The sequence below is a fragment of the Erinaceus europaeus genome, chromosome 6, assembly GCF_950295315.1.
Source record: "Erinaceus europaeus chromosome 6, mEriEur2.1, whole genome shotgun sequence".
In the NCBI taxonomy this organism is placed as follows: Eukaryota; Metazoa; Chordata; class Mammalia; order Eulipotyphla; family Erinaceidae; genus Erinaceus; species Erinaceus europaeus.
This window is the reverse complement of record NC_080167.1, coordinates 55,081,916-55,096,045: the sequence shown is the minus strand read 5'-3', so window position 1 is coordinate 55,096,045 and position 14,130 is coordinate 55,081,916. Positions and strand designations below refer to the sequence as shown.

Genomic DNA, 14,130 nt, shown 5'->3' with positions numbered 1-14,130 from the left:
GCCCCACTTCCCTAGAGCTCTGCCCCACCAGGGAAAGAGAGAGACAGGCTGGGAGTATGGATCGACCAGTCAATGCCCATGTTCAACAGAGAAGTAATTATAAAAGCCAGACATTCCACTTTCTGCACCGCATAATGATCCTGGGTCCATATTCCCAGAGTTAAAGAATAGGAAAACTATCAGGGGAGGGAATGGGATACGGAGTTCTGGTGGTGGGAATTGTACCCCTCTTAATCTATGGTTTTGTCAGTGTTTCCATTTTATAAATAAAAATTTTAAGAAAGAAACCTCAAAAAAATTATAGGTATTTCTGGTATTCCTGAAATGAGAACCAGGTTATCAGATATCAGAGGAAAGGCAATCCTATTAGTAGCATGTCAATAAACTGCTGACTTGTGTTCTATTAGGTAGGAAGACTTTATAAGCAATAAACATAGGCGTTTACCTGTGGTTTCTAAGCAAGACATTGAAAGCATTTCCTAGTTCCTCACTGGAAAATGCTCAGCCTATCCATATTGCTAAAAATGAGAGAAACACATTCTGGAGAGCACACCCAAGGTGTGGTTTGTGAATCTGATCTATAACCTCAGCAGCTGGCAGCTTAGACAGAGGGGACAGACAGAGATAGATCAAAAGGAAGGAAGGCTGTCCAACTTCTGGTATTCCACAGGCAGGAAACAGTCCTCTAGAGTTATTTCACTGCAAATGTGTGTTAACCTTCCAGAAAAAGGAAGAATGACTTTGGCAATACTTTGCAGGTCAGAAAGAATGCCAACAACACCAAGGGCACAGAGGTCCCCTCCTCAAACCTGGAGAGCAGGAGACTACCCATGGTGAAGGGAATAGAGCTCCCACACTGCTAAGACCAGAAGACAGTGTGTCTAGCCCCAGAAAATTATTCCAAGCTTTAACATTTACTGAAAATTCCCTTGCAAACTTACTTGAAGACCATAACACCTATTTCTCTTCTAGGATCCCTTTTGGAATAGGAATGTATGTCCTGTGCCAGTTCCATCACTGTATTTTAGAAGCAAATAATTTGTTGCCTGGTTTCATGGGTTTAAAAATCAGAGAGGAAATTTTTGTCCCATGATAAATCACATCTGGAATCTCACTCATAACTGATTAGGTGAGTCAGATGATGAGTTGGGAATCTTTTGCACTAAGGAAATGCAAACTTTTGGACTTTGAGTTGATGATGGAATAATTCAAACTTTTGGAGATTTGGGATGAGGTGAGTCTATTTTGCAGAGGGAAAGAACATGACCTGGAAGGGTGTGGAAACCGACTATTATGGGCTAAATTACATTCTCACCATATGTCTCAGAATATAACCCCTAGGTTCATGATTAGTCAACAATTTGTTTGGCTTTATATGTTAACTCTTCTTTCAACCACCAGGTCCCAGATGATACCATGATGCCAACCAGACTTCCCTGGGCAGATGACCCCACCAATGTGTCCTGGAGCCCTGCTTCCCCAGAGTCCTGTCCTACCAGAGAAAGAGAGGGACAGGCTGGGAGTATGGATTGACCTGTCAACACCCATGTTCAGCAGGGAAGCAATTACAGAAGCCAGACCTTCCACCTTCTGTACCCCATAATGTCCCTTGGTCCATGCTCCCAGAGAGAGATAAAGAATAGGAAAGCTATCAGGGAAGGGGATGGGATAGGAAGTTCTGGTGGTGGGAATTGTGTAGAGTTGTACCCCTCTTATCCTATGGTTTTTTTCCAGTGTTTCCTTTTTATAAATAAAAATTATATATATATATAATAAAAGAAAAAAAAAGAAAGAAATAGGGCCTTTCTAGAGTTAATCTAAGTGAGACGATTAGATAGAATCTAACCCAACAAGACTGATACGTCTACGCATAGGGAAAAATGGAGACAGACATGCACAAGGAAAGACTATATGAGGAGAGAGGAAGATATCATGTGAAGATGAAGACAGAGACCAGCAGAATGCATTTACATGCCAAGAAATGCCAGACAATGCCAATAAGACCCCCAGCAGTGAGAAAAAAGGCCTGGAATAGATTCTCCCTCCCATCCCTCAGAAGGAGCCTAAGCTGTCAACACCTTGATCTCAGAGTTCTAGCTTCATTGAACTGTGAGACAATAAATTTCTGCTGTGTAAGTCACCCAATTAGGGGTTCTTTGTTAAGACAGTTCTAGGAAACTAAGTTTGTGAGCAATAGACTTCGTTAGTAATATCATAGTCATGTCTTTGATGCTCATGTTAAAACTATCACAAGACAGCAACAGTAGTACATACTAGCTGAAGAAAAGAAATTAAGGCCTGGCATAACCTTCTTATGAAAAACTGAATTGGGACAGTACGAGTAGAGTTCTGTGTGTATATCTGTAAAAGAGACCAATTCCTCCAAGAGCAGGACCCATGAAGAAAGACCTAAGTTTTGTCAGGGATAGTTAGATTTCTGTTGGTACAGCAAGAATTTTGACCCTGAGATTTGTAGTTAGTGGAATGAGTCACTTAGGAACTTGGAAACCATCCTCCCCGCTCAGAAACTGAAAAATTAATTTATCTAATTTAAGTACAAGGTTATTTTTGTTTGTTTGTTTTTGTCTCTAAGTCAAAGCTCTCCACTCTAACTCTCAAAAAAAAAAAATCACTCCTGAGCTGCAAAAATAACAGTGCTGTGCTGGGAGTCAGGCTGTAGCACAGTGGCCTTAAGCAATCATGGCGCAAAGCACTAGGACCAGTGTAAGGATCCCAGTTCGAGCCCCCGGCTCCCCACCTGCAGGGGGTCGCTTCACAGGTGGTAAAGCAGGTCTGCAGGTGTCTATCTTTCTCTCTCCCTCTCTGTGTTCCCCTCCTCTCTCCATTTCTCTCTATCCTATCTAACAACAATGACATCAATAATAATAATAACTACAACAACAATGAAAAACAACAAGGGCAACAAAAAGGAAAATAAATAAATATTTTTTAAAATTTTAATAAAAAAATAAGTGTTAGCAGACAAGAACATTGGCTTATCTGAGATCTTAGTGACTAGTGGCTCCAGGTTCAATCACCGGCATTTCCAAATTCCAGAGCTGAGCAGTATTCATATATATATATATGAAACATTGACCAAACCATAGGATAAGAGGGGTACAACTCCACACAATTCCCACCACCAGAACTCCTTATCCCATCCCCTCCCCTGATAGCTTTCCTATTCTTTAACCCTATGGGAGTATGGACTCAAGGTCACTGTGGGGTGCAGAAGATGGAAGGTCTGGCTTCTGTAATTGCATCCCTGCTGAACATGGGCATTGACAGGTCGATCCAAACTCCTAGCTTGCCTCTCTCTGTCCCTAGTGGGATGGGGCTCTGGGGAATCTGAGCTCCAGGAAACATTGGTGGGGTTGTCAGTCCAGGGAAGTCTGGTCGGCATCATGCTAGTATCTGGAACCTGGTAGCTGAAAAGAGTTAACATACAAAGCCAAACAAATTGTTGACCAATCATGAATCTAAAGGCTGGAATAGGCAGAGGAAGAGTTGGGGGGGGGTCCTCCATTTTGTAGGTGGCTAGTAGGCATATTTTAGTTATATTCCCAAAGGGCCTGTGACTATACTAGTTTTTTGGTTTTTTTTTCTCTGAGCCTGACATCTGATATGCAGGTGGATCCAAGTTATTGTCTGGGGAGATGATGTCATGCTGGAAAAAAGGACCAGAAAGCTAGATCAGGGAAGAGAGTAGCTCCCTAATATGGAAAAGGGGTATAAATATTGTTGACTGTAAACCCCATTGATTTGATGTGATCTGGGGCCCATATTCAGCTTAGGAGCCTGTGTGACCTCTGCATCTCTGTAGATCTGAGCTCACATTCTGTGGTCATGAGTAGGAACATTCCAAGCTGCCCCAATATCGACCCATCTTCCTCAGGTGTAGCATAGAGTACGTTGTCCATCCTCCCTTTGGAGGATGGAACATTCTTTACCATTGTTGATCCAGGTTGAGTGCAAGGCCCTATGGGGGGCCCATAAAGGGGTTTATTTTGTTGTTCCTAATAGAGATGACCGGTAACAATGGAGAGAGGGATTTATTTGAGGTGTAGGCCCATCAAGTCTGTTTGAGAATCTCAGGACTCCCCAACTAGGGCCCCAGCTGATGGGGTGGCCTGATAGTGACTAAAGAGTCATCGTCAAAGTATGCCAGTCTCTTGCCCTTATTCAGCTTTTGCAGTCCTGAGCTGAGAAGTATTCTATTTCTTTCATTTCCTAGCTCTCTAAAAAAAAATTTAAAAAAGAAAAATTCCACTACGAGTTTATACTAGCCCTCATGCTAGATAGCAAGTTCTGTGAGAAAGCATTACTCAATATCCCAAAAATACCATCTGAGAGAATTGATGAAATTTATAATGATCTCATTAATTTGCTGAAATCCACAGCTAGGAGGTGAAACATTAGTCCTACTTCAAGTCTTTCTGACCTCAAAACTCATGTCCCACCTACTCTGTAGTTCTGGCTAGTGGGTTTTTCTAGACTCCTTCCTTTTTCAACAAATTGTTCTTCCTCCACCACTTAAAGAATTCCTGTATCAGCTCATTAATTCTTAAATGTCCTTTCCTACACCCATCTTTCCAAGCTCAGATAAAATCCATTTTTCTTTTTTTCAGTTTTTTAAAAAAATTATCTTTATTTATTTGATAGAGATAGCCAGAAGTCGGGAGGAAGGGTAATATAGAGAAGGGACAGGCAGACACCTGCAACACTGCTTCACCACTCATGAAGCTTTCCTCCTGAAGGTGGGGACTGGTGCTTAAACCCAGGTCCTTGCACATTGTAAGATGTGCACTCAACAAGGTACACCACCACCTCGCCCCTAAAATCTATTTTTCCTTTTTTTTTTTGCCTCCAGGGTTATCACTGGGGCTTGGTGACTGCACTACAAATCCACTGCTCCTGGAGGCTCTTTTTTCCCTTTTGTTGCCCTTGTTGTTTATCATTGTTGTTGTTACTGTTGTCATTGTTGTTGGGTAGGACAGAGAGAAATCAAGAGAGGAGGGAAAGACAGAGAGAAGAGAAAGATAGACACCTGCAGACCTGCTTCACCCCTTGTAAAACGACCCACCTGCAGGTGGGGTGCTGGGGGCTGGAACTGGGATCCTTACACCTGTCCTTGAGCTTTGTGTCATGTGTATTTAACTCACTGTGCTACCACCTGGCCCCCCAAAATCTATTTTTCTTATGAGACTTTCTCTAGCTCTCCAAAGCACAGATGGATAAAATAAGCTCAGAGAAGAAGTTACCCAGGAGACACAATTAGGGAAATAGCCATCCTAAGAATGTTATGGGAACTGAAAAGGAGGAAATCAAAGCATTGGGTACAGCTCTTGGTCTAGGGCAATCACACTGGCATAAAAACAGAGGACAAAGTGAAGTCTAAAAAGAAAATGAAGGGGAAGTTGCATGGTGGAAGATTTTTTTCAATATAAGGGACTAAGGAAGACTATTCTCATAGATACAAAAAGTTTAAATTCACTTTAAAATCAAAGGCAGACAGTCTGTGTTAAGTCAAGAAGATAGCATAGCAGGAATACATAGCACTTTCATCTGAGATGTCCCAGGTTTGATCCCTGGTATCACCAATAACCAGAGCTAGCAACACACTGGTAAAAGAAAAAGAAAAAAGGAAGGAAGGAAGGAAGGAAGGAAGGAAGGAAGGAAGGAAGGAAGGAAGGAAGGAAAGAAGGAAGGAAGGAAGATGCCCTCCAGTTTTAGTTTTCTGTGACATAATGTCAACACTGAATTCCTAGCAAGAGGAGAGTAGTATTTAAGGGTATAATTGACCTGCAGAAAATATTTTGAGGATCTGGAGATAGCTTACTTATGAGAGTACAAGCCTTTCTGTACATGAGACCCTGGGTTTTACCCCTCATAGAGCATGGCAGCACCATGGACAGCACAGGGGAGGGAGGGCAAGGAAGATATTCGAATTGTGACTCTCCTCTCAAAACAGAAGACTGGCCATGGGATTCCGCAGGTCAAAAACCCAGTAGAGCACACATGTTACCATGCACAAGGATGTGAGTTTGAGTCCCAGACAGCCACATGGAAGAGTTTGCACAGGAAAAGCTTTAGGGGTGGTGGAATGATGCTATGGTATCTCTCCTCTCTCTTTTTCTCTCCACCCTCCCTTTCTGCCTTCTCTCTCTCTCTCTGTCTCTCTTTCTGTTTGTGTGTGTGTCTCTCTCTCTTTCTCTCTCTCTCTCTCTCTCTGTACCTCTATCTAGAGGAAAGGGGAAAAAATGGCCACTAGGAGTGGTGGAGTTGGGCAGGCACCAAGCCTCGGTGATAACCCTAGTGAGAAAAACAGAAAGAAAAAGAAAATTGGTCATGAAGTTGCTTAGCAATATATTAAATGTACAAGGCCCTGAGTTCTCTCTCTAGTACTGCATTCTAAAATAACTTAAAAGACTATTAGTTTGTCTACAAGGGCTGGGAGATAACGATAGAGACAGAAGAGGCAGAAGGCAAAGACATCAGCTGCTGAAGATTACCAGAATCTCAGCTTAAGTTAATAGGTGTTCTTTGTGTTACTTAAAAAAAAAAAAAAAAAAGCCAAAGGACCCAGGCAGTGGTGCACCTGGTTAAGCACACACAGTATGAAGTGCAAGTAGTACCTACTCAAGGATCCTGGTTTGAGCCCCTGGCTCCCCACCTGCTGGGGATAGCTTCACAAGTAGTGAAGCAGGTCTGCAGGTGTCTTTCTCTCTCCCCTCAGTCTTCCCCTCCTCTCTCAATTTCTCTCTGTCCTATCCAAAAAAAAATTGAAAAAATGGCCAGAGGAGCAGTGGGTTCATAGTACAGGCACTTAGCCCCACTGATTAAAAAAAGAAAGAAAAACAGCCAAGACAAATGATTTTAAACCACACGTGTATGTGTGAATGATTGGAGGACCATAACAGAAACTCAAGCCTTCACTGGAAATGAAGACTAAGTAGAGTGAGGAAATAGTCCTGGAGAATAAGGATCTGATGCAAGAGATTTAAAAAAAAAAAAGGAACAATTAATGGAATCTGGTGACTTATTGCATATTCTAGGAGTGGAGACATGCTCTTGCTGATCTACCAGATGCAGTGGGGCAAGAAAGAAGAAGCTTGAATGGCAAAGCCTGAACAACATTAAGAAAGAAAGTGACAGATGTAGAGAAATGGGAGTGCAGAAGGTAACTAGGTTACCTAGAAGGTAACTGGACCTTCTCAGAGGTGCTGACAGAAATGAAACTTGCTACTTCCAACTCTGTCCAGTGATGCTCAGATGTTACTAGAGCTGTGTACACAGCTTGTGTGCCACCAGGAACCAGAAGTTGCTCCAGAGACACACCCTGAGGTCAGTCTCGCCTCCATTACTAAAGACCACATTGGCCATGTGGTCTTTTCACCTCTGCATCCCAATTTCCTCATCTTTAAAATGGGTACTGTATGTCTGTTCTTATAAAGCTTAGATAATTAACTAAAACAATACAGCCACTGTATTTACAACGATGCTTGGTACATAGCAACTATTCAACAAATACTTGCTCTTATTTTATTGTGACTAAAGCAACTACTACTCCAGTACAAGCACTGCCTAAAGCAAACTAACAGCAAAATCTTAACTATGCTAAGGACATAAGCAACATAAACTGTATACTCAAGTGTTGGTATCATGTAACCTGGGAGTTTGCTCTGTGGATCAGAGTACAAGACCCAAATGCATGAAGCCCTGGGTTCCATCCTTGGCACCATGAATACCAGAGCAGTATTCTGACCACTATCTCATGAAATAAATAAAATCCAGATGGGACCATCAGAGACAGCACCAGAAAGAAGCCATTGGATGGTGGAGTGATACAGTGGTGACTCACCTTCTCTCTCCCGTCTATCTTAAGATATAGAATTGTACAAAGATGGGTGAAAGAGGTTAGTAAGCAGTATTCTGAATGCATGAGACTGACGGTGCCATAAAAAATAAGATAAATTTCAACGAAACGAATCCAATTACAAGGAAGACTAAGGCAAGTATAAACCTATGGGACTACATCAAATTAAAAAGCTTCTTCACAGCAAAAGAAACCACTACCCAAACCAAGAGACCCCTCACAGAATGGGAGAAGATCTTTATATGCCATACATCAGATAAGAGTTTAATAACCAATATATATAAAGAGCTTGCCAGACTCAACAACAAGACAACAAATAACCCCATCCAAAAATGGGGGGAGGACTTGGACAGAATATTCACCACAGAAGAGATCCAAAAGGCCGAGAAACACATGAAAAAATGCTCCAAGTCTCTGATTGTCAGAGAAATGCAAATCAAGACAACAATGAGATATCACTTCACTCCTGTGAGAATGTCATACATCAGAAAAGGTAACAGCAGCAAATGCTGGAGAGGGTGTGGGGTCAAAGGAACCCTCCTGCACTGCTGGTGGGAATGTCAATTGGTCCAACCTCTGTGGAGAACAGTCTGGAGAACTCTCTGAAGGCTAGAAATGGACCTACCATATGACCCTGCAATTCCCCTCCTGGGGATATATCCTAAGGAACCCAACACATCCATCCAAAAAGATCTGTGTACACATATGTTCTTGGAAGCACAATTTGTAATAGCCAAAACCTGGAAGCAACCCAGGTGTCCAACAACAGATGAGTGGCTGAACAAGTTGTGGTATATATACACAATGGAATACTACTCAGCTGTAAAAAATGGTGACTTCACCGTTTTCAGCCGATCTTGGATGGACCTTGAAAAAATCATGTTGAGTGAAATAAGTCAGAAACAGAAGGATGAATATGGGATGATCTCACTCTCAGGCCGAAGTTGAAAAACAAGATCAGAAAAGAAAACACAAGTCGAACCTGAAATGGAATTGGAGTATTACACCAAAGTAAAAGACTCTGGGGTGGGTGGGTGGGTGGGGAGAATACAGGTCCATGAAAAATGATGAATGAAATAGTGGGGGTTGTATTGTTAAATGGGAATCTGGGGAATGTTATGCATGTTCAAACTATTGTATTTACTGTTGAATGTAAAGCATTAATTCCCCAATAAAGAAATAAATTATTAAAAAAAAAAAAGAAAATAAGATAAATCTTGAAAATATTGAAAAATTTCAAACTTGGTAGTGCCTAGAGTTCTTGGCTTATTAAGATCTAAAGTAATAGTACTCTGAAAGAGTCCAGAAATTACTGAAACATCATTCCTAAGGCAGTCTGTGAATTACCATGAGTCCTCCAGGATACTCCTGTCCCAAGGTACCCACCCATGGAGAGCCATTCCAGTTTCAGACTAGAGAGAGACAGAAAGAGACAGAGAGAGACAGACAGTGAGAACACACAGCTTTTCCTCATGCCACAACCCATCTCCTTATTATGAATCATGACAGGCATCTCCGGAAAGGAACAATCATTCTAAAAAAATGAGGAAGTGTTTTACAAGAGCAAAGATCAAAGTTCGCCCTCTAACACTGACTTAGTGAAAATCTTCAATTTTGTGAGATTATTTACTTCCTGATAAAATGAGAACTACATCTGTTGGTTCAACCTCACATTCAAGGACCTAGGTTTGAAAATTCAGTCATCACACAGGAGCATCATACAAGGTAAAGGCCTTACAAGGGATAAAGCAGTGCCTTGCTGTCTCTCCTCATTCTCTCGCTGCCTCTCTTTTACACTTTATCTGGAAAAAAAAAAACTAGTCTTTCTAGGGTAATGATAATGTACAGAAGCTCCTCTATTATTATCATAAACACCACTGAGGATCCACGAAATTTTCTATCAGCAGATATTGAACTCACTATTCTTAAAAAATAACTTCACAGGAGTCAGGCAGTAATGCAGCAGTTAAGCAGCAAAGCACGAAGACCGGCAGACGTAAGGATCCCAGTTCAAGCCCCCGACTCCCCACATGCAGGGGAGTCACTTCACAAGCAGTGAAGCAGGTCTGCAGGTGTCTATCTTTCTCTCCCCCTCCTCTCTCAATTCCTCTCTGTCCTATCCAACAACAAAGACATCAATAACAACAACATTAATACAACAAAGGGCAAAAACAAAGGGAAAGTGAATAAATAAATATTTTTTAAAAATTTTAAATAATAACTTCACAGCACTGAGGTCATAGTTTGAACCCCCAATTTTTATAACAGCAATTGTCTTTGCATCTTTGTGTAACAATTAAGATACACAACATACATGGCAATATACTGTTGGACTATGCTAAAATTCTAAATGTGAATCCACCTTTGGCAATCATATCTAATATTCAAATATACATCTTTGAGGGAAATGCATCTTAATGATACTAAAAAAGTTCCATATTTTTGGTGAAATATCCTTGGTACTGCAAATCAGAAAGTATAAAGGGAAAAGTGCATGAGCTAGAGGACATGGTAAAGAACCAGACAGTTCTAGACTCAAATTCTAGTTCCACTATGTCAGAGTTTTATCTCTGGACAAAGTTAATTAGTTCTTTGAGTTTCCATGTCTTCATCTATGAAACGAAACCATCTGTGTCAGTGGGTTGTCATAAAGTTTCACAATGCAGAGTATTATTGAATTGGTGCTAGCCCAGGAAAGTACTCAGTAACTCTTCCCTTCTCTACCAGTAAGAGATAAGAGTATGAGAAAGCTCGTGACTAATGCCATGAGGAAATACATCCAGTTTCACTGAAATCATAGATAATATGTCCTCTATCCATAAGTATTCCAAACACTTGCTGCCAGTCACACCTACAGACAGAAACTAAAGACAGTGGTCTGGGAGGTGGCACAATGGATAAAGCAAGCATGAGGTCCTGAGTTCAATCCCTGGCAGCACATGTACCAGAGTGATGTCTGGCTCTTTCTCTCTCCTCCTATATTTCTCATTAATAAATAAATAAAATATTTAAAAAGAAAGAAAGAAAGAAACTAAAGACAAGGAAAGAAGCCACTGAAAGATGCAACTGTGGGGACTGTCTAAGACAGCTTAGCACAAAAGAAAGGCCTGGAACAGATGTACAAAAAGAATGTGTACATGGGAGAGTGCAGATGAAAAATACTCTCTGCCTTATTCTCAGTTCCCCAAGGTCACTGGAACCTCATCTTCCAAAGAAGCATGTAGAGTAGTGGTAAGTAACAGCAGCTACAGAGGTAGATGAACCTCAGTCCAAAGTCTGGTCTTTCCATTCACTGGTAAGCTGGCTGGCAAGTTAAGCAAAGCTGCTTAATGTCTCTATGAGTTTCCTCTTGGGAAATACGATGACCTCATGAAAACGCCTACTTTAAAAGGAGGACCTAGTGGGGATTGAATTGTTATATGAAAAAATGAGAAATGCTACACAGATACAAAGTACTGTATTTTACTGTCAACTGTAAACCATTAATCCCCCAATAAAGAAAAAGAAAAAAGGGAGTCCAGCAGTAGCGTAGTGGATTAAGCGCACCTGGCGCAGAGTCCAAGGACCAGCATAAGGATCCCAGCTTGAGTCCCTGGCTCCCCACCTGCAGGGGAGTCGCTTCACAGGTGGTGAAGCAGGTCTGCAGGTGTCTATCTTTCTCTCCCCCCCTCTGTCTTCCCCTCCTCTCTCCATTTCTCTCTGTCTTATCTAACAATGATGAGATCAATAACTACAACAACAATGAAAAACAATAAGGGCAACAAAAGGGAAATAAATAAAGAAAATATAAAAGAAAATATCTACTAGGTGGTACAGAATGAAATGAAATTCACATATAAAGCTCATAGCACATTGGAAGAGATATAGTAAAGAAGTGACTAAGTTAGTAATAGTAAGTGATATGGGAATATTTACTGCCTGAATTACTCAGAACCTAGAGGCGTAGGTATATGAATGTGAAAATGTAAAAAGAAAATCAAGGGGCTTGGGAGATAACATAATCAGGAGCATAACAACCTAAAGCAACAATCCCCAGCACTGCCATAAGCCAGAACTGACCAGTACTCTGATTTAAAACAAAACAAAACAAAAAACCTAAAGGATACCTTCCTAGGGTAAGGTATCCCATTGGCTTATTCCTGTGGTTATCTGGATGTTTTACCACTTCCTCCAAACTCTGTAGCCTAGCTAGGAATCCTAGAGACAAAGCAACTCCTAGCTGGGTGTGGAAAGCCCAACTCAGCTCTAAATCCTACCCCTAGATGATCCTGAAGTTGGGTCAAGGTTTAGAAAAACCCTTAACCCCACTGATACACACAATTCTAACCTTATGGTGTATTTACAGAAACCCATCAAAAGGGTACCCAAGAAGAATTAAAAAGTCCCCTGGAAAGATTCCCAGAACTACATCCAGTATGAGCACCTGAGGTGGGCTTGGTGAACTCCACACTTCAACTCAGCCTTTCTGTACCTACTCATTACTGCTATAGCTGCTTTATTATTTTTGCCTTCCTGCCCTTTGCTTACGTTAAAACTTCCAGTTCCTTACTTTTTAAGTGTGTTCTATGTTGTTTGACTTCTGACCATCAATAAGAAAGAAAATTTAACTTATTAAAGAAAACCAAGACATCCCAGAGGGAAGAATCATAGCTGAAGGTCTAAAAAGAAAAACACACTGGTATCAGAGATTATTTGTTCCCAACGCCTTTACATGGATCAATAGTAATTTGTGAAGCTGCTCATTTAGTCAACATTGAATCTTGATTTATTAAATTATTTTTTATATTATCGAAGTATTCTCTCCCAAGGTAATAGAATTTATCAACATAGCAAAGTTATATTCTATAACATATATATAAAGACCAGTTGCTTATCTCAGTTGGTTAATGGTCAAAGGCTATTTTAGATCTGCAAAATATGCAAACATTTCGATATTCAAGTTTCACACAACAGTAAAAATCTATTAAAATCTCTGATTATGGTTTCTACATGCTAGTTGTGAAACTTAATGCAGTTTAATATACAGAGAAACTGGGTTCACATTCACCATTCAAGGTATCCTGGACTCATGATAACTCTAATTTTATTAACACCTATACTTTTCTTTTATTAGTAAAAATTGACAGTATAAAAATTTGAAAGACAGAAATTTCAGTGTTTAATGGAAATGTCTATCACTCACAATCTTACCCTAAGCACATTTATGCTCCTTTTATGGAGTACATGAGAAAATATTTTTGAAAACTTCCCAAGGATTCCCTGATAAAGGGCTATTTTACTTACCATCCTTTAATTTTTTTGTAAAGGTGATGCTTCTTATAAAAGAGAACTTTGACGGGGACCCAAATCAGTAGAGTCACTAAAGCCACATAGGCAATAGAACAGGACACAATCAGCCAATAATGTGTTTTCTCAGCTGGTTTTGTGACATCTTGATAAGCACTGGCAAATTGTTCCACAATCACCAGAGTGGGAATGGAGAAGGCAGCAAGCTCCAGCAGCTCAAAAACCACGAGCTTGATGAGTCTTCCAGAAACCATTCTGAGTGTGGAAGCTGCAGGCCAAGCGACACTTCCCTTTGGACTGTGAACACCATATGGACTCACAGATACTGAGCGAGGATCAAGTTCCTTGTACTCAAATCACTAACCAGCGAATTTTTATTCGTTTATTGACCCTCCTATGGTTCAATGATCTTCCAACTGAACAACAGAGGTCTCTTAAAGAAACAGAGCCGTTGTACAAGTGATTAGTTTAATGTGTTTGCATATCCGCTATCAGAAGTCAAATGAGCTTCAGGACATGCTTGGGAACATTGGCAAAAGATAGCTTTTTAATGCCATGTCTACTGTAGATTTTAACCCAAATACATTTATGGATATTTAATGCTTGTTAAGTAAAAACACTGGAGGAATATAATTTTAGGGTCAAGAGGGAAAGAATAGATGTAATTCTAATCCTGTTTCCATATCTAAACAAATTCAGGCAAAGAGAGATGCCCAAAACCTAATCCTTTGTTTTGTAAAACTTTTTTTTTTTTTGCCAGTGATCAGGGCTATCACTGGGAGTTTTTGCCAGCATGATTCCTCTGCTCTCAGTGGACATTTTCTTATATTGTAGAGTGAGAGACAGAGAAGGAGCAGGGGTACAGAGGGAAAGCCAGAAAGAAGGAGAGATGATTCTGCTCTGCTCCACCTCTTGTGATATTTCCCCTGTGTACTTACTCACATGTTGTCATTGGGGGCTCAAACTGG

At 40.7% G+C, this 14,130-nt stretch overlaps 1 protein-coding gene across 1 annotated transcript in view; it reads right to left on the bottom strand.

Annotated features, from left to right (window-relative positions):
• TMEM236 (transmembrane protein 236) overlaps positions 1 to 13,554 on the bottom strand; it is a 54,434-nt gene extending 40,880 nt beyond the window's left edge. Inside the window, exon 1 of the mRNA XM_007526677.2 lies at positions 13,160 to 13,554. Within this exon, the coding sequence (XP_007526739.2) occupies positions 13,160 to 13,416 (257 nt within the window). The 5' untranslated portion in view covers positions 13,417 to 13,554. The remainder of the gene's footprint in view (positions 1 to 13,159) is intronic.
• Between the last annotated feature and the right edge of the window lie 576 nt (positions 13,555 to 14,130).